Source organism: Scardinius erythrophthalmus, assembly GCF_964197995.2.
Source record: "Scardinius erythrophthalmus genome assembly, chromosome: 8".
In the NCBI taxonomy this organism is placed as follows: domain Eukaryota; kingdom Metazoa; phylum Chordata; class Actinopteri; order Cypriniformes; family Leuciscidae; genus Scardinius; species Scardinius erythrophthalmus.
In genome coordinates, this window is record NC_138228.1 from 8462130 (window position 1) to 8487974 (window position 25845).

Sequence of the window (25845 nt, forward strand, 5' to 3'; positions counted from 1 at the left end):
TTCATTTAAAAAGAAAGTGTCCAAATCAACGGACATGATTTATTTCTGTCAAACAGTGAAACGCGATTAAAATGACGGCAGGGTAATTACCATACAAGCACTCTTAACAAAATAAATTCTCAAGACAGTAGTAAGTATACATGGGGAAAAAAAACAAAGACAACTGCGCCCTTCCATTTAACCATCAAATAAAAGAACAAGGTTCCTGAATGCTTATGCGTAGACAGCCTCAAAATAGGATGCAATATTGGCCGTTAATATTACGAAAAGCCTCACCGTCAGAACAAAGATTATGCAAAATAATTCAGTTTAAGTTGAAAACCCTTATCTGAGGATCTTGATGAGCTTTTCTTCCCCATTAATGTCACTCTCATTGAATGGTTAGGTGTGTGTGATGTACTTCAGCGGATTGTAAAATGGGGTTTCTAAGGAAAAGTCCTTGAGAAGACAAACTCAAGATCAGTTTATCGTTCATGTTGAAGACGACATGCAATATCGGACAAAGGAATCGGAGAGGAAAAAGATGGTGTGGGTGCTGTCTATGAGCAAACATTTGATTGTGAAGGCAGACCAGTTTTTGGAGGGCTTGTTACAGGCCAGAGATCTGAAAAATATTTCCACCTATACGACAACGAAAACCGACAGTGTATGCAGGGTGAATGTGAATATGGGACAGTCTGTGTTGTGATCAGTGAATGTGTCTGCTCTCTCCTCTTGTCACCGTTTCATGTTGTTCAGACGCACGCTCTTCTCCAGCTCAAACTGCCGCAAATCCACTCTCTCTAGGAAGTTCTTTCGCTCCACGTACCTACAGACACATGCAGAAGAGAGAAGAGATGGTGAGGATGTGGAGATGATGGTGAAGGAAATAAAGCACATGCAAACAAGCACTTGGCGAGAATGACAATGACACAAACACTGGGTCTTGCAGTTTCTTGTGTCTGTGTGAGTTCAATGACTGAATATGCTGAATATCATCTTTTGCATTTTGTCTTGGAACGAAGCACAACAACAGTGAGTGGGGACAGTGGGGTGTTGGTAAATGTCAGCTATTAAGGCACTCAGGTGGTACAGTGATTTCACACACATATATTTTTTTTTTTCGGCATGCTCGCTCCACAATGCTACTTCCTGTGGTTCGCAACTGTGTGGTTCTCCACATTTTGGATGTCTTCCTTATCTGACATACCCAGTTGAGGTTTTGAAACATTTACTAAACCCTGGTGTTGTTCCATAATATGACTTCAGTTTTTCTGCAGAACACAGAAGATATTTTCAAGATTCTTTCTGTTTTTGTTCATACAATAAAATTCAATGGGGTCCAATTTCATTGTATAGATTTAAAAAAGCAACAACACTGAGATGTTTTGTTAAAATATCTTATTTTGTGTTCCACAGAAGAAAGAAAGTCATTCAGGCAATGCCATATAAAAGGTAAGTTCAAAACAATCAAAGGCCAAAATTTGTCTCAGACAGCAAAATAGTGGCTTTAGTGAACCTGTATCCAGGTTATATGTGCATGTACTCAGCCTCCCTGTTTATTGTCATTACAAGATTCACCGATACTCAAGGTGAGAGCAGGTGCTGTGAACAAAGAAAATAAAACAGCCCGGCTGACATCATTTGGTTTGGTGGTTTTCCTCATAATAGTCTGGGTTCAGGTTCAGGTTGGCTGACGAGCAGCAGAGAAGGGCATCTCCTACACAAAGCTTTATGTGAGGTCTAAATGAATTGTTCTGGAGAGCAGTGTGCACACTAGGCAAACCCTTGGAGCAGCCACGTGATGCTTCGGAGCAGAGACTGAACATTTTATTAGATATCATATCACGCCCCTACCAATGATGAAAAGAAGACAGAGAGCAAAAACCGATTGCCTGTGTCTTGTTTGAAGTCCTAATGGGATCTCTGTGAAACGCACACAAACACCCACATACTCAAAACACAATCTGGTTTAAGGCTATATGGTGTTTTTAATAAAAAAATAATAAAAAAAACGTTGTTTTTCAAGTAGGCATAAAATAAAATTTTACCTGTTTCTAAATGCTATTGATGTAATTGAGAACAATTCATCCATGCATACGTTTTATTTATTTATAATAATAAAAAAAATTGCCCTCGTAATCTTTAATCAAAATATCATAACCAGATTTCCAGTGAAATGACAGACTTCTCTCTGGACTTTTTCAATAATTTAGTCCGCTTAAACCCTGCCCCTGCAAGCTCATGTTCATATGCCTCAATTTTCTGAGTGCAACGGCCACATCTCTAAATCCAATCAACCGATGAACTGTCCCTGCCCTACATTTTTACTTTTTTGATATGCTGTTGCTCTCGAATGTACATCACAATATAGAAGAAAAGCCACGTTGCTAGTTCAAGTTCATCGCAACTTTAATTTTGGTTTTGTTTTGAAGGGTTCTGCCACTGTGGTACTTGATGTACATAATCTTGATCAGTTTTGTGCCATCAAAAGTCATAAATTAGTAAAAAAAAAAAATGTCCTTGTCTCATTTGGATTCTTCAATTCTTCGAAGCCAGCCTTTTTGAAAAGAATTGCATTATGCAATCACTGAACATTGTGGAAGGTTAAAAAAATAAAAATAATTATTAATATATATATATATGTTTATGAACACAGAATGGGTCTCACACATCTTTGAATAGGTGAATTTGTATTTTTCCACTGAGGAAGAAGTTTAATTCAAAAAATTAAAAATATAGTATGTTTCAATAGTACACTGAATATTTTATAATCATATTTTTTATAATTAAGAAACAGTTTATTTTTCATGGTTTGACCCATTTAAGAGCTATGTTAGTTTAAGAGTAACCTAATTCAAATTCGTAAACATTGTGCTTTCTGCCTGCAATTTTTGAAGAGCACAATCTGGCGCATGGGTGCTCCGTTCCCCCTAAATCCCAGCAGAGGGTCACTCTCCCCAGTGTCTCAACCCCTGAGTGCTCTGGAAGCTCTGATGCCCAACCAACCGTTTGCCTCCAGAGACTTGAGACCCTGGGTTTACCAACCGTGTGAGCTCTGACAGATCTGGGTGCATTTGTTGTCCTACATTTTGTAAGAACAAAAAGAGAGAGAGAGATCTGCGACACTGAAAACAGCCCTTGCAGTCCTCTGGGCATATAGTTTGGCCTAGCGGCCTGCACACTATGCTCTTTTCCAGTCTGTGCGTCCTCCACACCCTTCAGCGGCCCTCCTCCTAAACCACATCCCTCTCAGAGAAAGAGAAATATGGAAACAGTGGCAGACCATAATTTCTTCTGCTTTATTTTTAAACCCCCAGGCCAGGTTTTTAATTTAGTAACTGTTCCACTCCCTACAACTGTCTGATGGAGAACTAACACAGTTCTTTTCATCTATATATCAGAGAAGAGGAGCATCAGGCTATTTAAAGAAAGCCAGAGCATCAGTGCTGTGTGTGCAGTGGGATTTAAAGGAATAGTTTAAATGACAACATTTTCGGGTAATCACTTGTTTCAACCAAAATTCTGTGTTTTGGTGCCTACAATGAAAGTCAATGGGGTCCAAAACACTGATCCAATTCAATTTCATTGCAACTATCTCTTTATCGCTAGTAAAGCAGAATGGCCATTAAATGCCTAAATGACATCACTTATATCATCATCCTCTCAGGACAAGACGCAATGACTCTCCTCCCTTGTTTTTACACCAAACGCATCTGGGAGCATTATCCCAGAGGAATGTAGGATGGGTAACTTAGGTGACCGGGTTAGTATAGAGGGGTATTCACAACTCTGAGCAAAGCAAGTCAACAACAAATTTGATGCACTACTGAGATAATCTACAGCCACAGCTGTGGCATGAAAACCAAAAGAGACCTTGCAATTACTCACCTCCAGAAACAAATGCACTCATGCAAAGCTCTTATTCCGCCAAAAGATTTCACTTCCTTCTGAAACTCACTATGAACGGAATCGAATTATGACCGTGAAGCAGAGAAACAAACTATGTGTGTGCAGATCTCAATTATGGTCTTGTTTAATTTTTGAAGTCTTCAGTGGTATAAAAACTGATCTCTAGATTACTGGTACTACAGTCGGTCCTGACAGGGTAAGTATACTTAATCTATGAACTTTATTTTCAATCCCTTAAACATAATAATTTGTATCATAATGTTGTAATTTGCCAGAAAAGACCATGTATTTAGGCTTGTGGTAGTAACCCTGGGGACGAGCAAAAATTAGCTTGCTATGTAAAGAAACTAAGTACCTAGTTCTCCATTACAGCAGGCGTAAACTTTTTCATGCCTGACTTTTAGGTATTAATTATACATTTGAGATGAACGTGGTGTGTTGAGGGGATCGATGAAGGGGTATGTCTCTTGGATCAGATATTATCAAACTGAAACCCTCTCTCAGAAATCCCATGCTTAACATTAGGGAAGGGAGGGTGAGAACTGCATTTTTAAAATGATTTTCCTCTGACATCTTTTATTCATTATTACTATGATGGAATGAAAAATGGAGGAAAAAATGGACGGTCTGTTCATGTGTTTAGAATTGTGTTTCTTGTCAGTTTTCTGCATATGTGCTTGTGTAGGAGAGATGTGGGCGAGAATGTGACCTCGCTGTGCAAGTGTCTGCCTGCACACTTCTGATTGGTCGATCAGGATTCAGCCAAAACTATACAAAGATACATTTGAGTTTGAAAGAGACAAAGCATAATTTAAATTGGATTTTCCCATTACAAATGATTTTTTATTTATTTTTTCTGAATAGGAATTCGGGTAAAGCGTCTAATTTGAAAAGTTAACAGGAATTTCTAACATGTAGGTTTAATGAGAGCAGCACTTGAGCTGCATTAACTCTTCAAGTTTGTGTCAAACCTGATGATCATGTTCTTCAGCATCTTGGGCTTCAATGGAAGAACATCTGACTGTCTGTACAAAGTCACATTATCAATGTCACAAATGTACTTATTTGATTAGTGTAATAGTGCAGAATCATAAATATCTATTATACATTTGATTGTTTTTGCATTTTTACTGGTTTTAAACCCCACTTTGCTTGATACACCCTGGGTGTATGATACACCCTGTTTCAACTCCAGCTCAAACAGGAACTATGATGACAATGCTCAAATAAAAGCAAGAAGTCAATATTTCAAAATGGTATTTGCTTCCTGTAAACACTAGTTTAAACGTTCTGACCCTGGTTTGTATAAGCCTTTTTGGTCCAGCTTTGCACCATCAGCTTTTGAGTAAAGCTGAAATCCAACTCCTCACCTCCTTCTCCTCAAGATAGCCATCACAGGCAAGATAAGCAGGCTTAAATGAAGTGCTCTTGGCTTAGCTCCCACTCCATTCATTCTGCTGATGTACTGAATACCATTCCTAGACCAGTCAGCAGGGCAGTGTTAATCTCAAAATTACAGACAAACACATTTATTCTTTGCTTTTTGTTTATCATCAACAATATCGAAGATGAGAAAGAAAACGTGATGATAGTTTTGAAGAAAAGAAAAAACACTTGCACGCAAGGCCACATATTTAGCACCCACATCTCTCCTACGCATGTATGAGCATGTATGCAGAAAACCAACAAGAGAAAACACAGATCTTTTGACAGAGAGAAAGTAATGACCAGTCTTACAATTTGGCCAGAACAGAATATACTAACTTTTTTTGTACTTGGCAAAATTTCTCTATATGCTCATCCCTAGTCAACCTAGTCAGAATGTTAAGAAAAATTTAGAAAGAATATGATTGTTTCAAATAACCCAATCATAGTCAGTAATGTCTATGTAATGTTGAACTGCTTGAGCTTAAGCTGAACAGTGAATGAACACTGATAAACCGAAGGCCTTTACTGCCGGATTACTTAACTCACCCAAACGCCATTTTAGTTAGAGTAAAACTGACTAAAATGAATGAATTAAAACGTAGTGAATTTAAAATTCAAAAAAGATCATCAGGTTTTACACAAACTTGTGCAGATCAAGTCATTATAGACCCCCTGTAGTGAAAATCAGGTTTTTAATGTTATTTATATGTCTGTGGTGTTTTTAACAAGACAAACCATGTGCGAATTTATCAGTCAAAAACCATTGCTGAGTATTTTCTCCTTAAAACTGCAGTGTACCAAAGACCGTCTACAAAACAAGGTTTGAAACTGCCACTGTCACAAACATGTAACCAATCCTGTCAACATGCAGGGCGCAGCTTTTCTCCACTGACTTTCCATGATGTTCAAAGCTTTTCTAAGGATACTGACATTTAGAAGGCAGCTGTCTGATTCTGAGATGGCGAATAGGGAACCTGGATCATGTAACATTAGCAACACATTATTAGCTGTTTATTAACCAAAGCTAGTCTAATCATATCAATTACCGTTATGTTTCCGGCGTTGTAGAGAGCGATAAAACGCATTTCTATTTTGATACACCAACTTGTAGACAACCCTGTATAATTCGCTTTCTCTTCTACTTCTGGATCAGTTTCTGGTTTAAACATAAATGGCTGAATTATACCAATATTTCCTCATGCCATTGTGTGTGTTTACTACAGTTGACCAAGTTAATCAGGCAGTCTGAGCCGGTGTGATTGAGAGGAGGCAGGGACTAATTTGCAAATTCATGGAGTTACAGTCAAACTATTTTAAGGCATGAAGAAAAAGCTTTTAAATAGGTCATTTTGATTATCAAAGATAAGTTTTAAGTCAAAATTATTGACTGCAGGGAGACTTTAAAGCAAAAGAGGACAAAGACATTCAGAAATTCATGTAATTTTTTTTGTTCAACTTTTACCCAAATTGCTGAGATATCATTTGTAATGGAAAAAGCAGTTTTAAATTAGAAAAATGTTAATTAAAAACTTGAACATTGTATATCTCTTCATTGAGTTGACCTCTCAATCGACCAACGAGAGGTGTGGGAGCAGACACTTGCACGCAAGGCCACATATTTAGCACTCACATCTCTCCCACGCATGTATGAGCATGTATGCAGAAAACCAACAAGAGTCAACACAGATCTTTCGACAGAGAAACAGTAATGACCCGTCTTATAATTTGGCCAGAACAGAATATGCTAACATTTTTGTACTTGGCAAAATTTCTCTATATGCTCATCCCTAGTCAACCGCAAAGGTCCGCATGTTAATCAAATGCATGTGCAGCATATGGTTTTACCCCAAATACATTCAGTTAACTTCAGTGAATAATTAATGAATTGTAATGTATGATAAAAATTGCAGTGAAATACAATACGCCAGCACGTTGTGGCTTTAAGCACTTAAGACACTTAATGATATTTATTCAGCTCTGATGAAAATCTCGGAAGCTTGTGTGAGACACTAATGGGAGATAATATGAGATGATGTGTTTGTCTGGGTCACTAATGAGGCTTAAACATACCCTTCTTTGCCTCGATTATGGATTGCCAGCTCGTCTGCAATGCCCTCCTCTGTTTTAAAGGCATCCCAGTCCATCTTAGACTTCTCCAAAGTGCTCATCTTCTGCTTTTTGTTCCCGATGCGATTCAGGATGCTCCCCATGCCCGCTGGCCTCTTCACACTAGAGGAAGGAAGATAAACATATTTTGGATCAGGATTTTCAAATATTATAAATGGCTGTTCTAACCGGGAAGGGCTCAAACGTGTTTTCAAAGGCTCCAGTGACATTTTGGTTGGATTTTAAAGTGGATGAAACAGAACATCTGCATCAAAAAAAGAATTTTTCTAATAAATACAGGAAGATATAAAACGATGATCCAAAGTGGAGGTAGAGGCAATCTTATGTTGGCGATAACATGGCTGGTGTGTTTCTCGCAACGTGCTGCTGGAACAAAGATGTGTTTTGAACGTAACCAAAGTCATCTTGACACTGAGGTTGCGCTTGGCTGCAGTAATGAAATGTTAAACGATCTGTGGAATGAAAGAGCTGAAGAGTCCAGACCAGCGGCCCTCCCTCTCATATGTGGGTGCCAGGGGGAGTGAGTGAGTGTGCTGGGGGTCTGCAGGGGGAATAAGGGCCGGCAATAGGAACTTGGGGTGCATTAGAGGGTACCGGGGTGTCCTAGAACAGACGGTTTCACGCTCAGGCGAGTCATAGGAGAAAGCCTGCCATGAGGAACGAGAAGACACACACGAAAATTGTGTGTCGTGTATGTGTGTACAGGAAGACGAAATGAATGAAAGTCTAAATATAAAAAGTTTGGGTAAGGAGGTGTTGCAATATCGGTTTAAAAATACAGTGAATAATCACAATGTCATGTCATTAAAATTAAAATCCCTTATATAAATCAGTTGTAAACACAGTCTTGCTTCAAGCTGAAAATAAAGGCTGTGAACTTGTATTTCTTCACTGCAGGGTAAAAAGACTTCATTACTTTCTAAATGAACTGCAAGACAGTTTCGTCACTGTGATTAAGTCGATTTAGCAGGACTTATGTGTTCAAAACACACTGTATATGCGCACACAGAGGAATGAGGCGATCCACAATCAGACACACATGACTAATGTCTAAAGGTCTGACAAAATGCATCTAACATCTGTGAGAACAACATTATTCAAGGAGCAAAACAGGAAGGAAAAAACATGCAAGAGGGAAAAAAATGAAACAAAGAGGAATGTTTTAACACATCTGCAGGTTTAATTTAATGCCAGTTCAATTCCTAGAAGTAAATAGGAGGACAGGAAATCATTCTTTATTATTACCATTTTCCATGTTTTATAATACCGGTAATAGTAAAGTCAAACATAAAATACCTGTATTTTACCTTAAATTATCCAAACTTTATCAGCTTTAGAACCATTTGCATTCTTTGGCTATGTTTAATCAATAAAAGTAAATTATTTCAATGTTTTATTAATTATACATGAATATTATAATGTTTTAAAATAATATTGTTTCATATAACCGCTGTTTCAGTGCAGATCTTTTCCTACGGTAGCCGGCGTCTAGCCAGACAACACAAAAATAATGTTGGCGAGCAAAAAAGGCAGCGAAAAGTAAAAATCAATAATGGCAAAATCAATAATGTAATTATATTCCCTCCGTTATAGCTGCATCCACAAACTTACAAATTTCATATGGGGAGACTTGACTGCTGCACGATTGAAAGCTTATTAAAGCCACAAATATTGGCATAAAAACAATAAGATTTCACTAAAAGACTTTAATATGACCAAATCAACAACATAAACTACTTTACACTGACTATGTAGTGTTTTTTTTTTTTTTTTTATGTGGAGGCTCATTTCTAGAATTTGGATGGTATTCAATTGTCTTTTTAAAGACTGATGAACATTTAATTTGTGTGAATAGTCTGCAAAATACTAATATATATATACACAGTACTTCTAAATATTTGTTTATTTTTGCCACGGGACAGCAGTACATTTTCCTGTCCATTCACAAGTAAAAATTCTAAAATAACAAATTTCAGCTGACGCAAAGCGGCAGAATCTTATTGATCAATAATTCTGCTCCATATATCTGAATATTAAACAAAACTATTCTGATCTGATTAGCTGATATTTTTACTTCAAGTGTAAACAGACAAATTACTGTAGTTCAACCACTGGAAACCTGTTGTGTCTGGTTAGGAAACTGAAATCATTTCAGTTCTAACATATCTTAGACACACACAGCTAACATATAACAGCTTAGTCAACAGAACCAGTATGTACACACAGAGAGAAACAGGAACACTGCTTAAACCTATTCTGACAGGGAATCAATATACAATCAGGGCTCAACTGATAGTCAATCCTGTGTGCCATGCAGCAGCGTCGATGTGAACGTTGGGCCAGGAGCCAGACCAGAGGACACAACGCTGGGCCAGAATGCTAAACGCGGAGCCAAGGTGACTGTATCTTGCTTCATCAACCGTAGTGCTCAAACAGACAAAGATGTATATCTGTTACATCATACAACACAGTCACAGTCCAATACAATTCAATACACTGGACTATATGCCAACATAGGCACCTAAAAAGCAAAAACACACACAAACTGGCACTAAAGCCTAAAGGGAAACAGGATGTACAGGGCAAAACAGTAGCCTAGAAGTCTGTGAATTTAGTGGTTTATTTGCCGTCAGAGTTCTCCCATGACCATAGTTATGTTATCTTGTTATCTCATTTAAAGGCACACAAACACACACACACACACACACACACACAGAGTCAACATGTCCCAGCACTTTGTGTAGGGGGAAGAAAAGGCTGGAACATCCTATTGCGATTCCTTTCAAGACAGGAAGTAGATTCCCCAACCTCATTATTTCAGTTTATGTCATCGTAAGTTCACAGAGTGGCTCATAAACTCACCATTGAACAGCAGTCGGTTGACAATTCTCTTCATCTCCACTCTGAGCAATTACAGCCTTTGTGACATCATAAGAGAAGACACCATGGGAGACGGACGCCAGCTAACCCCGAACGTTCATGTCTATTATATCAGTAGCCTGTTTGCTTGTACTCATATAATGGGCTTTTTCCACCTAAGGTACGGACACCGGCCTAGTTCCAGACCAGATATTTACCAGCAAGTGCGGGATTGGGCCTGTGAACCGCGGCCATAAACCCTCCGCACACGTCCTCCATGAGACCCCAGCACAGCCTCACTGACCCACATTCTGTCTGACAAGCGGAAACTGGAAGAACAGCCAGAGGAGAGACTGCAGGGTTACACAATACACATCAAATCACACAGCGTTCACACGCACATACTCCACACGCATATTTAAACGGATAATGTTGATGTATCTAATGCTAATGTTTTCACTCGTATCTGCACAATCAAAAATATATACAGTAAAAAGAGCTACCAACACTCATGCGCATGTAAATGTAAATACACAGCAAAGATAAAAATTTAAGTTGCTATTAAAAACTTCCACAGGCAACACAACTCTAACGTTCAGCTCATGACCAAGGAGGTCTATAATAACTAGAAATCTGTAAACGCTCTCATTCATCTCAATGGTAACTGGTGTAAGGATTACGTGATCTGAAACCAGCCATCATTGCTCACGGGTACATGGAAATACACTAGTCTCTTATGCTCACCAAGGCTGCATTATTTAAAATACTTTCTGTTTAAAATAACTGTTTTCTATTGGAATATGTTTTAAAATGTCATTTATTCCTGTGATGGCAAAGATGAATTTTCAGCATCATTACTCCAGTCTTCAGTGTCACATGATCCTTCACAAATCATTCTAATAGTTGGTGCTCAAGACACATTTATTATTATCAATGTTGAAAACAGTTGTGCTGCTTGATATTTTTGTGGAAATTGTGACTTTTCAGGATTATTTGATCAATAGAAAGAACAACATTTATTTGAAATAGAAAAGTTTTGGAACATTATAAATGTCTTTACTGTCACTTTTGATTAATTGAATGTGTCCTTGCTTAAAAGTAAGGTGAGGTTGACTGGTACACTTATATAGAATTATTTTTTAATCTTCTTTTTTAAATGGCATTGCTTTAATGACGAATTTAGAAACAAAGATCTAAAGGTCAGACTGGGTTTGGGTTTTATAACTGTTGCTATAAATGCTGTAATGGAAAGCTAATCCCATTTCAGAGAAGCTGCATCTCTAATTCTCTTTAAAGAACAGATGGTTCAGCATCAAACCACCAATTATAATTAAAAAATATATATAATAATAATAATAAAAAAAATTCCTTACATTCAATGTACTACTGTGAGGCATAGAAAGAGATATTTAAATGTATCCTTCAGAATCATTACAACATCAAACTGTGTACTGCAGCATAACATTTGGATGTTACATGTGAAAGCACAATCTAGAGCCAAAAAAAAAAAAAAAAAAAAAATCTACACTGTCATTTGCAAAAGCCGCATTTCCTGTGAAGGACGGTCACATACAAATGAAGTATTGCCAAAGAGATCAGGCATCAGGCTCTCTCTTGGTTAGTGTGTTTATTTTAAATATGATCCCATAATTATGATAGGGTCCCATTTTTTCTTCCTCTTTTTGATCTTTAAATAGCAGTTTAGGTTGGAATATGAGGCTCTGAGCATCTCTGCTAATACCGCCCCTAATACGACGAACGACAGATTTACATCCTGTGAACAACCTGCTCATAGACGACTAATGAACATACACTCGTACAAATAAACACACCTGCAGCGCTAAGACCTAGAGTTCAAAGACCTTTTATGCTCCAGGCCCCTGGCCCCTGTGATCAGCCACCTGGACTTAGTGACACTTAGAGCCCCGCCTAGACCCTAAGCTGTGATTTGAGCCTTTCATATACACAAACAAACTTGCTGTGTCTCAATGTTTGCTAAAAACACTCTTTCAAATTTCTAAAAATACTCTTAAGGCTTGAATATACGAGATACAGTCCGGACAAGTCAACGGTAGTTGCCGAAAGCCAGATTTGACAGAAAATTGAGAAGTGTAAGATGGCACAGACTAAGAGAACATTAAACATGTTTAATATTTTTGAGTTGATAATGCGTCTCCTAGCAATGAGGCATGCATTTCTGCAAGAGTTTATGTTCGTAATGACCTGAAACTCTGGTAGTGTGGGATCCTCAGTCATTTAGTGTATGATGGAGTTTTTCTGTTCAGATTTTAAATGTTGTGTAGTCTATTCCATGCTTAAGAGTACTGTTTAATGCATCCAGTGCAGTGTTGGTTTGTTGTAGCTTCAAGTTCTCACTTGTGCACATCACACTGTCTTCTATGATTTTCACACTATGCATAACTCTGGGTTAAGGACACTTTTAATGAAAGGGTGTTCGCAATACTTTTATCCCTGTAATACAGACAATCATCACAATCTGCCTCAGTACTTATCTCATTAATTATTCATAGACAGACAGAAACACACAGAGTTTAGTTTCAGCATCTAGAGAAAACAAAGTGCTAGAAAACATCCCTCTGCTTTTCCTGTTATTGTATTCATTTTGCCATTAGAAGACGACTTAGTCTCCATGAAATCAAAGTGGAATTTTTTATGGAATATTCCAGTAATTATTATTAATGATTTATCTGTGCACATAATTTTTTATATTTATATGCCCTCGTAATCTTTAATTAAAATAACTTCCCCTCCATTATGCAGCAACATCTCTTCTCATCTCTGATGACGTGTTTATTGGTGCGAGGTCAGGACAACCTGTCACTCACATGAGACCACAGCAGTAGCAAACCACAATGATCCAACGATCCAAACAATTTCCGATGGACAAAATCAAGCCAACACCCGTCATTTGTTCTTGTTCGAGAAGCCGTTTCACTAGGATATACATCACAATAAGGAAGAAAAGACTATCGCAACTTCCATTAACAACCAGAGCAGTGTGACAACATAGGCAACTATTAAAACATGTCACACACTGAACTTGTCCAATGTTATTAATCTTAATATAAATATGAAGATTAACCTAGTTTACAGGAAAAAGTTGAGTCTATGCCCATTTAGATATTGTAAAAAAAAAAAAAACAAAAAAAAAAAAAAACAGGTGCTTTCATTTAAAATGAGTAAATCAAGAAATATAATTTTTAAGTTCAATAAAACATTTTGGTCTCATGTTTCATTTAATTTAAATATGCGGTTTGGTGTGAAAATTGTACTTTAATCTTCGAACCTAGGTTTGCAAATATACAGTGTGAAATTATGTTAATACAGGGTTAACTATTTTAATGTATTTATGCTATTTATTTCAATTGTGAACCAATCACGACCCATCTCCTCCAGTTCTCACCTAAAGTAACGGTGCAGATATTTTCAGCATAGACGGACAAAGTGTTGAGCCCAACTGTGAATTCAACTGAGCTCTGCGGGAGAAAGATGTAAGGAGACATGTGAAGAGATAAAGCCTCACATCTCAAACACACACAGACAGGGTTTGTTTTTGCATGTTCAGTAGTTGCTGGGGAAACTGTCTAAGAAACATATGTGTGTGGTTTGTCCTTTCTAAGCTTCTCCGAGAGTCTGTGACATGCACACAAGACTGGCCTTGAGCTTTTGGAAAATAACCTTTATATTCTGTGAGTCTGAGCATATCAGTGTATATACTGAATGTATGTGCATGTGTGTGTGTCTTAGACAAGATGTGGAACAGACTCAGAAAGACTGGAATGCAGAAAATGCATCCTCAAGATACAAATAAACTGAGCAACAAAAAGTCTTGCACGCTCCTAGTGCAGAATTATCAGTCTTTGCAGTGCTTCAGGATACAATCATGTTGTTATCTCATACAGCCAAACAGGTAACAGGACGACTATTATATTTTCACAAAGACAATAGACAAGAACTGTGAGTGCAAGAATCGTGCCAAACCTGCTTCCATGATGCCAGCAGGTGATCCGGGAGGTTGCCAGGACATTGCTAAAATGTTCAAAGTAATTGCTAGGGGGTTCACTTCCTTTTATTTTTTTTTTACACAAAACTTACATAAAATGCAGACTGGCATTAAAAAAAGAATATAATGGTGCCACAACCTCCAAAAATGCTTGTGTAGAAAACAAAACCTGGCGGAAAATGTGCCGACTGAATGTACAGACACAGCAGCTCACACTGCAGCACGTTCAACCTCAAAAGCCCTCACAGTATCAACCCAGAGCCTTTAAACACAGCTTTGTTTCCAGAGTCATAAAAAGCCCTTACTCCCAGAAGTTGCACAGTCAGCCAATCAGATTGGAGCTTGCCAGATCAAGGAAATACTTTCTAATTTTGTCAGCGAATGGGCTGTAGGCGATCTGTTGGTTAAATTCATTTAAAAAAGCACTGTTAAAAGGATCATCTCAGATTAAGTCAGCACCGAGTGTGCGGTATGTACATGTAGCCGTCACTCGTCTGTCTCTGCCCCGTGAGCACAAGGCTGTCACACTTTGTTCACCTTACAAGTGTCCCAGTTCCAAGCTGTCAGTACATTTCCCATCTTCAGAGCCAACGCCCGCCCTCCATTTTTTCTCTCACTCACATTTTGCTTCGATCCTCATTCCGCTCACATATTAACATAAGCGGCCAGTTTGGTAGTCGCACAAATCCGTAAAGCTTTCCTTAGCTAATTATGGTCTCATTATATCTGCATAACCGATAAGAGTGAGTTACTATAATCACTTCCAGCCATTTTGCGTCTAACGAGCCTAATTTCCTTCCTGAAAGGGTTTTCTCTTTGTATTTCAAGGGAAACCAGCAGGGGCAGTGAAATTTGGAAGGGGGTCTGGAGTGGCCCCCAAAGTGACTTTCCCCATCTGTTTCCACAATATTGGAATGGATAGCATCACCCAACTTTCCCCTCAACATTCAGACAATTGACGCTCAGCAGCTGCACGTCAACGAGGACGGAAATACACTTCCTGGCACAAGCAGAGGAGCCGGCACAAACCAAGGTTTGAAGATGAGGCCTGACGAGGGCTGAAGTGGTCTAGTTGTGTCTCATTGACAGGCTGAATGGAGGCTGATGGAGCTCTCGAGAACCACAGAAAAACAGGAGGGAGGTAAAGTGTCTAAACAGCAAGGGCTGATTTGACATTTTAAAAGTGTCTGTGGTGAATTCCACCCAAAAAGTTGAGCGCTGCTTTGAAAATTAAAGTAAACACACTCAATATTTTATGTGTGATTCTGCATTCAGAGCTGAAGCTTGATTGTAGGTCATCGCAATGGTTGAAACGCTTGAAGGAAATATTAAAAAGGTATAAATAAACATGAGCTGAACGTCTCAAGGTGCCGATACAATACCATCAGGCCCAACCGCAGTTTGTTGCCACATATTTACAGCCTCCCGAGATGAAGCCTTTCTGTGATCTCTTGTTTAACATGCAGCCACTTCGGAGAATATGCATCTGTTTTGGCAGGAGCACACACACTGACATGCAGGAAACTCTCTTTCGGGCCACGGCACATTTTTAGATGCCAGGGGAGTGAAGAGTGGCCTGGTTTTGTCAGAAGCATTAGCCGGGAGACGGAGCACACAGCAGCAGCGCTCTGATGTGTCCGGCGGTGAGGGGGGCGTGATATCGAACCCTCACTTCGGTTAACATGCATTCATTATAGCGTGAGGACCGGCTGACACGGTGTCCAGCTGTGAGGAGAAGGAACAGGTCATTTCAGGTCTGCTAATGAAATCCTGAATTGGCCATCTCCATTTAGACCAGAACAAGCTTCCCTCTGCTCACTGTGACCTCATTATGGGTGGGTGGAGTGGTGAAAGATCTAAGCTAGTAACAGAAAGATAGTTAGTTTGAACTCCACACTGAGGGAGTCATTAGCTCATTTGGTCAAAGCAGGATTTTCAAACTTTTTGATGCTAAGGACTCACCAATATGACGATCCTAATGTGAAGTACCCACTTTGTAAAATATAAATGTAGATATATAAAGATCCATGTATATTGTGTGAGAAAAAAAATTACTTGTCACATTACTTAGACATGTTGTTTCCAAAATTAAATCATTAGCTTTTATATTCCTGTTTATATCCTGTTGCGTGATTTTGGTTAATCCATCCATTAATTTTCCAACCCCTTGACTTATGTAGGGTCATGGAGTAAAAAAAAAATATATATAATTGTTTAAAAATGTATATAACAATTTTCCAAGGCCCCGCTAGCACTCACTGTGGGGGTCCCTCAGGCTCCAGTTTGAAAACTTGTGTGTTAGAGCATAGTGCTAATGATGTCTGGTTGTGGATTTCATCAGGCAATATAATTATGTGGAATAGCTGAGGGCTGGCAATGTTTCTATATAAAGAGAGCATCATCATGAGCCATCACCACTGTGCCCTTGAGCAAGGCACTTAACCCAGGTTTCTAAACACAGCCCAAGACATGAGGCATTGATGGCTTACAGTATGTGACATAAAACTAAAAGAATTGTGATGGCTGAGATAACATGGCATATAACTCACTTCTGTATGGATTATTATGAAACAGCCAAGTTTTACTCATTTGCATCTAAACAGAGTCTGAGGAACTAATTACTCACTAATACTCACTATACTGCCCTGTGCGTGAGAAAGACTGAGAACTAGAAATCATGAAACAAAGAGGTTAGACTTTCAAAAGCATTCACAAGTCGGGAACTATTAATATTACTGCTCAGACCAAAACACTTCTCACTTCGTTTGTGTGAACTTATACAGTATACAAATCGAGAATAACGTTTCCTATTCAAGCAAACCACACAACAGTGATGGTACAGTTCCTGGCAATAACACACGCACAAACAAGTTCACACAGGACGCCTTTTTTGTTGTTAAAAATGTGGGATGCAGGTCAGTGGAACGAAAATGTGCAAGGTCTAGAGACGCATTTTTAAATTTAGAATTTTTTTAACACCTTGTCATCACACATGAGACACCGCAAAAGATGCGAGACGTCTAGTGTTTACATTGAAAAATAATGGAAAAGTAGCTAGACATAACCCTAAAAACAAATAATAAAATACGTTTAGGGTTCGTCTCTAGTAACTAATTAGCTTTATTAAATATATAAATATGCATGTGTATAATATTTATAACATATACATTTTTATAAATAACTAATATTAATATTTCCTAAATTAAATTGCTAAAATTTATTTAAAATATTATATTAACTGAGTACATTTATTTGAAATATTATAAAATATTTCAAATATATTATTTAATATATCAATTTATGAATTAAAGTGAGGTTTTAAGTTTGTCCACACACACACAGACACATGGCTTGACCCGACGAAGAGCGAGGTGTGTGACTGTACTGTAATAATGGGGAGCGAAGTCCTATTTTTAGGGTCCTAGAAATGAGGATCTATAATTAGAAAAGCAGAGCTGTGACTGGCGCATGTGGAAATCATTAGTTTAAGTGGACATACACACAGGTTTCCCAGAACCACTCAATGTTGTGTTACTCACTCACGTACAGCGAGCTGACGGAAAGCCAAGTGGAACAGAAACAGGAAGACAGAGGGCAGATTTCTCTCCGACACCGTTTGAGTGCGTTGTGCAACTGGCTCTTAAAAACGTACGGAAATACGCAAGCTTTCATTTCCGTAAAGTACAGATTTGTTTGTGTGTTTCTGAGGGCTTACATGGAGCTCAGCCTCAACGTCAGTCAAGTTCTGCGATAAGACCACAGAGACACTAGACAATCAATCAAGCTATCACTGGAGCTCAGAACAAGCATCAGTAAATCTGGCTGGTTCTGTGATCGATAGCACTTAGACAACACAGAACTACACAACGCTGCTCCACACTTGAACCACTAGCAGTGAGGTCACATCAGTCTGTGGTGTCCACACAAATGGTGCTCACAAATTGTGTGTCCTAAAGGCTATCATTCACACATTCATGCAAATTTGCCGTGTCCAAATTTAACTTTCTGCCTGCCAGTGATGGGTGAATTAAAATGTACGGGTCTTACAATTTTCTTACCAACCATGAAACTGTTTTTAGCATTCTTTACTTATTGTTGCTACATGGAGCTCTGGAAAGAATGAAAAATATATATGCATCCAGCATAATGGTAAATATTTCAGAAAAAAGTGTCAGAATAACAATTTACAATTCTATTAAACCTTGCAATGTTACAGTTCCTAATAAAGTTACCAGCCAACTGGTGAGGAAATATATTTCATTTACTCGCCAAATCTAATTTTTTCTTGCATTTGGCACTCGGCGAGTGTTCATTTTGAACCCTGCTCACACACACACACCTATCAACAGACGGAGGGTCCAAGTGTGTCTGTGTGTGTGGCAGGAGAAAGAAACCGAAGAGCTGTTTAACAACATTTCAATCATGTGAATAGTTGACGAGATTACTGGGTCTGTGTTGTTCTTATATTTTAACATTTTCAACTTTTTTTGGCAACCACTGGGCCTTATTCACGAAACACAAACAGAACTAATCATTCATAAATCATTCCATCCAATCTAATATTAAAGCAAGAATAGTTTTGCAAACGATTTATGCTCAAATTAGTTCTGCATGTTTCATAAATCAAGCCTATTGTATAAAATAAAAATAATTTCGATAAAATATTAAGCATAAAATGTGCTGCTTAGTCCAATTAATCATGCAAATAATCAACATAAATCGACAAATTAACTGATTATCAAAATAGTAGTTAATTGCAACCATAATTTTTTTGTTAACACTTTACAATAATATTTAATTCATTAACAATAGTTAGTGCAGTAGGTATCTTGCACTAACAACGTACAACACGTTAACGGCAATTATTGAGGTTAACATTCATTTCTACATTCGCTTCCATTCAAAATATTTTTTTTTTGCTTTTGAAAAAATGTATGCTCACCAAGGCAGCATTTATTTGATCAAAAATGCAGTAAAAAGTTCAAACTGAAAATATTTTAAAATCGAATTTATTCCTGTGATGCAAAGCTGAATTTTCAGCATCTTCAGTGTCACGTGATCCTTCAGAAATCATTCTAATATGCTGATTTGCTGCTCAAGAAACATTTCTCAATGTTGAAAAAAGTATGCATTTTTCTTTTCAGATTCTTTGATAAATAAATGTTGTTCAACTGAACTTTGTTAAAAATAGAAATATATGTAACAATGTAAAAGTCTTTCCCGTCACATTCGACCAATTTAATGTGTCCTTGCCGAATAAAACCCTTGCCCAAACTTCTGAATGGTAGTGTATACCAATACATTTTTACCCATTCACAACATACATAATTTATGCATGTTTATAAACATTAACCTAGAATAATAAAAGCTGTCGTTCATTGTTACTTTGTAATACCTAATGTATTAAACAATGTGAACACTTGCTGTAAAGTGTAGCCATTTTCACTATGCCAACCTTCCTGACAGAGAAGTAACAATGTAAGCCTGTCTGCATGGAAAAAAATACAGGAGAAGGAAGAAGTGTGTGTATTACTATCGTCAGCAGTTCTGTGTTGAGGCGCAGTATGACACTGTTAAGTAGAGAAACAGAGAGCCACTGTGCCTGTGTGTGTGTGTGTGTGTGTGTGTGTGTGTGTGTGTGTGTGTGTGTGTGTGTGTGTGTGTGTGTGTGTGTGTGTGTGTGTGTGTGTGTGTGTGTGTGTGTGTGTGTGTGTGTGTGTGTGTGAGAGAGAGACACAGTGCTGACTCAAGCCCTCTAACCTCAAATCACACAAAAGAGGCTTAAAGGAAGAGAAGGGAAGCGAGTGTATATTGGAGAAAGGTACCCTTTGTGTTTAGGCTTTTCTGTGCCTAGTTTAAGCAGGAACCTTGCTGTGCTGGAGCGAAACAGCCATTGGAATATGAAGAGGCTTGATTTAAAGTCACGCAGACTGAGCAATGATATCCCAGCACTTAAAAGCCATCGAAATCAACCAGACATCGAGTGAATATAGAGTGAATATAGCGTGGGCATTCAGGACATGACAGTCGTTTGGATGATAAAGGGATGGAAGAGGTGGGGTTCAAGCTGCTTTCCTGCAGCGCATGCCAACGCCCAACACTGTATAACCTGTGCAGGGAAAAATATGACTTCCTATTCAGCAAATATTCACAGTCTCCGAGGACAGACAAGAGCGTCTGTCCAAAATAAACTTATGTAAGGAGCGATGAAGACCAAGAGGAAGATCACAACAATGATTAACATACACAAACTCCACCGACGTCCTATCTGGACTGATTAGTTTAGTGGAACATTAGGGAGGAAAAACCTCATGTATACACATCTGTGCACACTGCAGCTGAAACATACTCGTGTGTTGCTGGATTTCCCTACAGGCAGATATGGAATTAGAAGATCAGACACTCGCTATCATAGCTGTCAGAGATCAATGACACGTCTGACATTCCCTCTAGTCCTGCACGGCAAACACACACGTCTCCATCCATTCATCAGTACCAACCACACTGAAGGAGATCACATCTAATTACTGTAATATAACAACATCAATAACAAAGAATTAATTATAGTCAAGCGCTAATGAGTTATTCACTTCTGCGTCAGTGAAACACAAAACAGAACCATTAAAAACCACTTTGTTTCATTAATTAACTGACACAATGGTTGTAAACTGTAATTTCACATCAGAACAACAGAACGCAGGACTAAAGGGTTTCACCGGGGTGGTACCTGGATCCAGAGGAGGGCGCTTCAGATAGCTGTGGCTCAGATGACACTGACTCTTCCTTCTCCTCCTTCAGAAAACTCTTGGCCTCCCGGGAGTCTGCGTCCACCTCTTTGGTGACCCTGCGGACCACAACACGAGATGTAATGCTCAAAAATCAACTCATTGTGACAAGATACTATAAACTACTGTTCAAAGGTTTGGGGTTTGTGAGATTTTTTCTTTATTAATGAAATTAATACGTTAATTCAGCAAGGACGCATTAAATTGATCAAACGTGACAAAGGCATTTACAATGTTAAAAAAAAATTCTATTTCAAATTTGATCATGTGAACCTGAAGACTGGAGTAATGGTGCTGAATATTCAGGTTTGCCATCACAGGAATAAGTTACATATTAAATATATTCAAATAGAAAACAGCTTACTGTTTTTACTGTATTTTTGATCAAATAAATGTAGCCTTGGTTAGCATAGAGACTTAAGTGAGTATTTGGACACTTAATTCACACATTTTAAAACATACTTTTTAAGAAATACTGCAAAAAAAAATTTCTAAGCATATATATATATATATATATATATATATATATATATATATATCAGTATTTGGAAATAAAAGTAAATAAAAGCATTTAAAAGAAGTGGATCATTAACCAACACCTGGATTCATTTGTTTTCAGATGCCAATTTTGGTTTGATATTTTGTGATTTATGAAGTAAAATTCATACATTTTTAAGTATCAAAAGCGTCCAAATATTTTTGGGGCCACTGCACTCTTTTTATAGAACAAGTCTTAATATAAATCACATCTTGCGTTCATCAAAAGAGTTCAAAGCTTGTCAGTGCTTTGTGCTTGGCAGGATGTGAATATTTTACTGGCTCCGCTTTGAGTGTGTGACTGGCTCATAAACACAATGTACTGGAATTAATTATTAAAAAGCAGCAAGCTAGACAAGCTAGGATGTGATGACAACATTGACAGCATTGTGATTAACTATAACAACATTCACTGAAATTACCAAAATATTTCTGTATGTTTAGACTTCATTAATAACATGCACATACTGTTAAATTAAATTACCTATTTGGACAAATCACAGTTTTGAAATTAACATGTTTCCAAAAAGCAATCACTGCTAGATGCTCAGCTCTGCATCTGATTAATGAATGTATGCTGTCATCTGGTGGCCATATAAAGCACTCACAGTCACACAAGGCAGTCACACTTACCGAACTTCTTCTCCTGCAAAATCAAACACCTTGGTAATTGTGATTTTGGAGGACTCTTTAGGTTTGACCTCCTGCTGCTGAGACGCTGTGGAGGGTTTACTGGGCTTATCTGGGCCAGCAGTAGATGTGGACTATTAGAGATACAAAAAAAAAATGCACATTAATCTAAGAGACAATTTAACAAAACGAAAACACAAAATAAATACAAAACAAAAATTAATTACATTTTTTTAACGCATTCTGACTGTAGAATCAAGACACTGAACCACATGCAAAACACAGTAAGCTCAATATTTCACCCAAATTATTAAAACATAAATAAATAAAAGGCAAGAAAAAACAGAAATGTTAGTACAAGAAAATTAAATAACCATGAAATCATAAAATGTGTGAGTAATTGTTAGAATATTGAACAAGCTACTTGTTTGCAAAGCTGAAAGATTTTGACAGGCTGACCTACTGTATATCTCAACATGTAATGAAGTTGAAATAGTATTTTCTTCCCTATTCTGATGTGGATCCAAGTGAAATGGCTTCTCAAACAAGAAAAAACTTTTTGGGCGGGACTTGGATTTGTCCAAGGGATCTGGAATTGATAGGATGGGTGGACGGTTGTGTTTTGCTATTGGTTGATCTCATGTGAGTGACAGGTTGCCCTGCCCTCACACCATTAAACACATCATCAGAGAAAAGAAAAGATGTTGTAGCAGGAGGGAGGGGGTTATTTTGATTAAAGATTACAAGGGCACATAAATGAAAAAAAGAGAGATAAATCGTTTATTTAAAAAAATACAACAACAAAAAAATGTCGATTTTGATTTCATGGTAACTCAAATTAAACAGAAGTCTGAAATCTTTACCAAATGTTGTTTTTGTTTTGTTTTTTACTTAAAGGGATAGTTCACCCAAAAATGAAAATTCTGTCATATACTCACCCTCAAGTTGTTCCAAACCTGTATGAATTTCTTTTTTCTGCTGAACACAAAAGACGATATTTTGAAGAATATGGGTAACCAAACAATTGATGGACATTGACTTCCATAGTTTTTAAGTCAATGGGGCCCATCAACTGTTTGGTTACCGACAGAAATGATGACAGAATTTCAATTTAATTAATTTTTGGATGAACTATCCCTTTAAGTTTCTTAAGTTACCTGCTGAGAGTCTGCACTCGGAGCTGATGCTTTGGGTCGAGGGCCGACATCACTCAAAAAACTAGCCCAAAGATCATCTGCTTTCTTCTTCTGCTTAACGTCACTGTCCCCTCCAGACTTGGTTACAAAATGATCTTCTTCTGGCTCGTCTTTATCTTCCTGCTGGCCTGCAGAACCTCCCTCCCCATCTTCCGCCAGTTTGAGGCCTCCTTTTTTCCTTTTTCTTTGGAAATAAGGGGAAAGTGAGACCATTTTACTTAAGAACATTTTACTTATGAATTTAGTTGAGTTTAAAATATACGTCACCTCATAGGAATGTCTGCTTTAGTTTTCTTCTTTTTCATCTTCACATGTCCTGACTGCTGCTCGTCGTCCCCTTCCAGTGGGTCCTCCTTCACACATTCATTCATGTCATCCTCGCTCAGATTATCATCTGATCAATAAAAGGAAGAAAATAAACCGATGTAAATGAATCATATTTATGACCCTGAGACTAAATTAACAAACCAACTAATGATGCATTATTGCCTAAATTTCCTATGCATTGCTGGACTGGTGCAATGCTGTTCGAAAAGAAAAATAAATAAATACTATTAAAAAGGGCTGCTGTCATTTTCAATAACCTAAAAGTGTGTTTTAAAATTATTTGGAGCAGGAAAATGTGAAGTGGCAGGTTTTCTAATTCCATTGACCTAAATTCCTCTATGAGTGGGAATATTTCTCACTTAAAGGCAGAATGTCCTCTCTTCTGGCCCAATATTTTTCTCCTCTCAGTAACAGCTTGTTTTTTAATATATAGATGCCACCTCCTCCTTTCCCATCATTTATTAAATTAATAAAAGTCATTTTATTTAGTCCTTTAGTTTCTGCTGTACTCAATTGAAACTAGATTGTCCAGACCACCTCCACCCCTACATATACACAAATAAAATGCAAATCAAATAATAATTATTCCCAAATTGCATTTTCTTTACAGGCTCTCCGTAGCTTTTATATTAAATCATGCCTGGATATGATTGAGCACTTACTCGTGTTAATGCTGAAAATGAATCTGAACAAGTCACTGTGTTTAAGGTTGGATCTCTACCCACTGCTTCATGACGCAAACCAATTTATAGCACTTCTAAGATTCAGACTGCTCGACAGGACCATAAAAGACCAGCAGGGGTTTTGGTGAATTATATCAGTAATTGTTTTCATCCTTCTCACCACTGTCACAGCCAAATGGACATCTATCAGAAAGGAATAACTATTAATCATTGCTTGGATCTGATCACATAAAACACTTGCGCTCTTCAAAGAGGGATCTTAATAAATATACCTTTTACACTCTAGAATGGATAATAATGAGATAAGTCATTGTCTAGATAAATATATGAATCCAAAGTATGAGCGTTAGCTAGGATACTTTTTGTGCAATTCAATTGTGTTTGCATATGATATCACTATCATAATGTAAAAGACAAAGTGAAGTAGAACATGTGTAGATATATAGAGCACAGACGGCTTAGCTATTTCTGTGCTCTTGCTACAACCATGCTAACTTCATGCTAAAATCTCTTACCAGAAGGGACGTAGTCTTTATCTTCATTTGAGGAATAACCATCCGAGTCGTAATCCGAATAATTCATTCTTATTTTTCTGTGTGGTCTGCTGTATCACCGGCAAAATCAGATGAATACTCGAGAACAATCACAAGAAAGACTGTGGCTAACCAGCTAGCTTTACTAGACGCCGAGCATGTTAGCTTGCTAACATCATCTGATCTATAAAAGACTCAATGCCTCATCAGCCTTCAGAGTCCAGAGAATAGTCGTTTCTTTTCAACTTCAAGTTCTTTGTTTGTACTAAAAATGAAATGACAGAAAATGTTTTTTTTTTAAATATGTATTAACAATAATAATAATAACAATAACTTGATTTTTATTATTACGGGTAATTAAAGGTAAAATAGTATTATTAAGGTAATTATTAAACGTAATACAGTAAAGAAATTACAAAAATGCTGCCCTCCTGGCTCTTCTATTCGATGACAATATATTTTTATATAATATATATATATATATATATATATATATATATATATATATATATATATATATATATATATATATGAAAAAATAATAGTAATATTATATATATATATATATATATATATATATAATATTACTATTAACAACAACAACAATAATAATAAACAGGGTTATTATTAAAGGTAATCAAAGGGAAATTATTATCATTAAGGTCATTATTAAAAGTAATAATAACAACAGCCTACGGTAAATTATTTTTTCATATTCTGCCTGCCTGGCTTTTTCAACACTCCACAACTTTAGAATAGAATAGAATAGAATAGAATAGAATAGAATAGAATAGAATAGAATAGAATTAGCAAAAGACAGTCACG

General features: G+C 37.4%; 1 protein-coding gene across 1 annotated transcript; it reads right to left on the minus strand.

Annotated features, from left to right (window-relative positions):
* On the minus strand, positions 1-25228 carry cfdp1 (craniofacial development protein 1). The gene is made up of 7 exons (XM_081372602.1): positions 25003-25228; positions 23745-23871; positions 23439-23661; positions 22285-22415; positions 21057-21173; positions 7390-7548; positions 1-808 (listed from the first exon to the last, which is right to left on the minus strand). Exons 1-7 carry the CDS (start codon positions 25067-25069, stop codon positions 718-720), a joined length of 915 nt encoding a protein of 304 aa, XP_081228728.1. The 5' UTR covers positions 25070-25228; the 3' UTR covers positions 1-717.
* Positions 25229-25845: the final 617 nt, after the last annotated feature.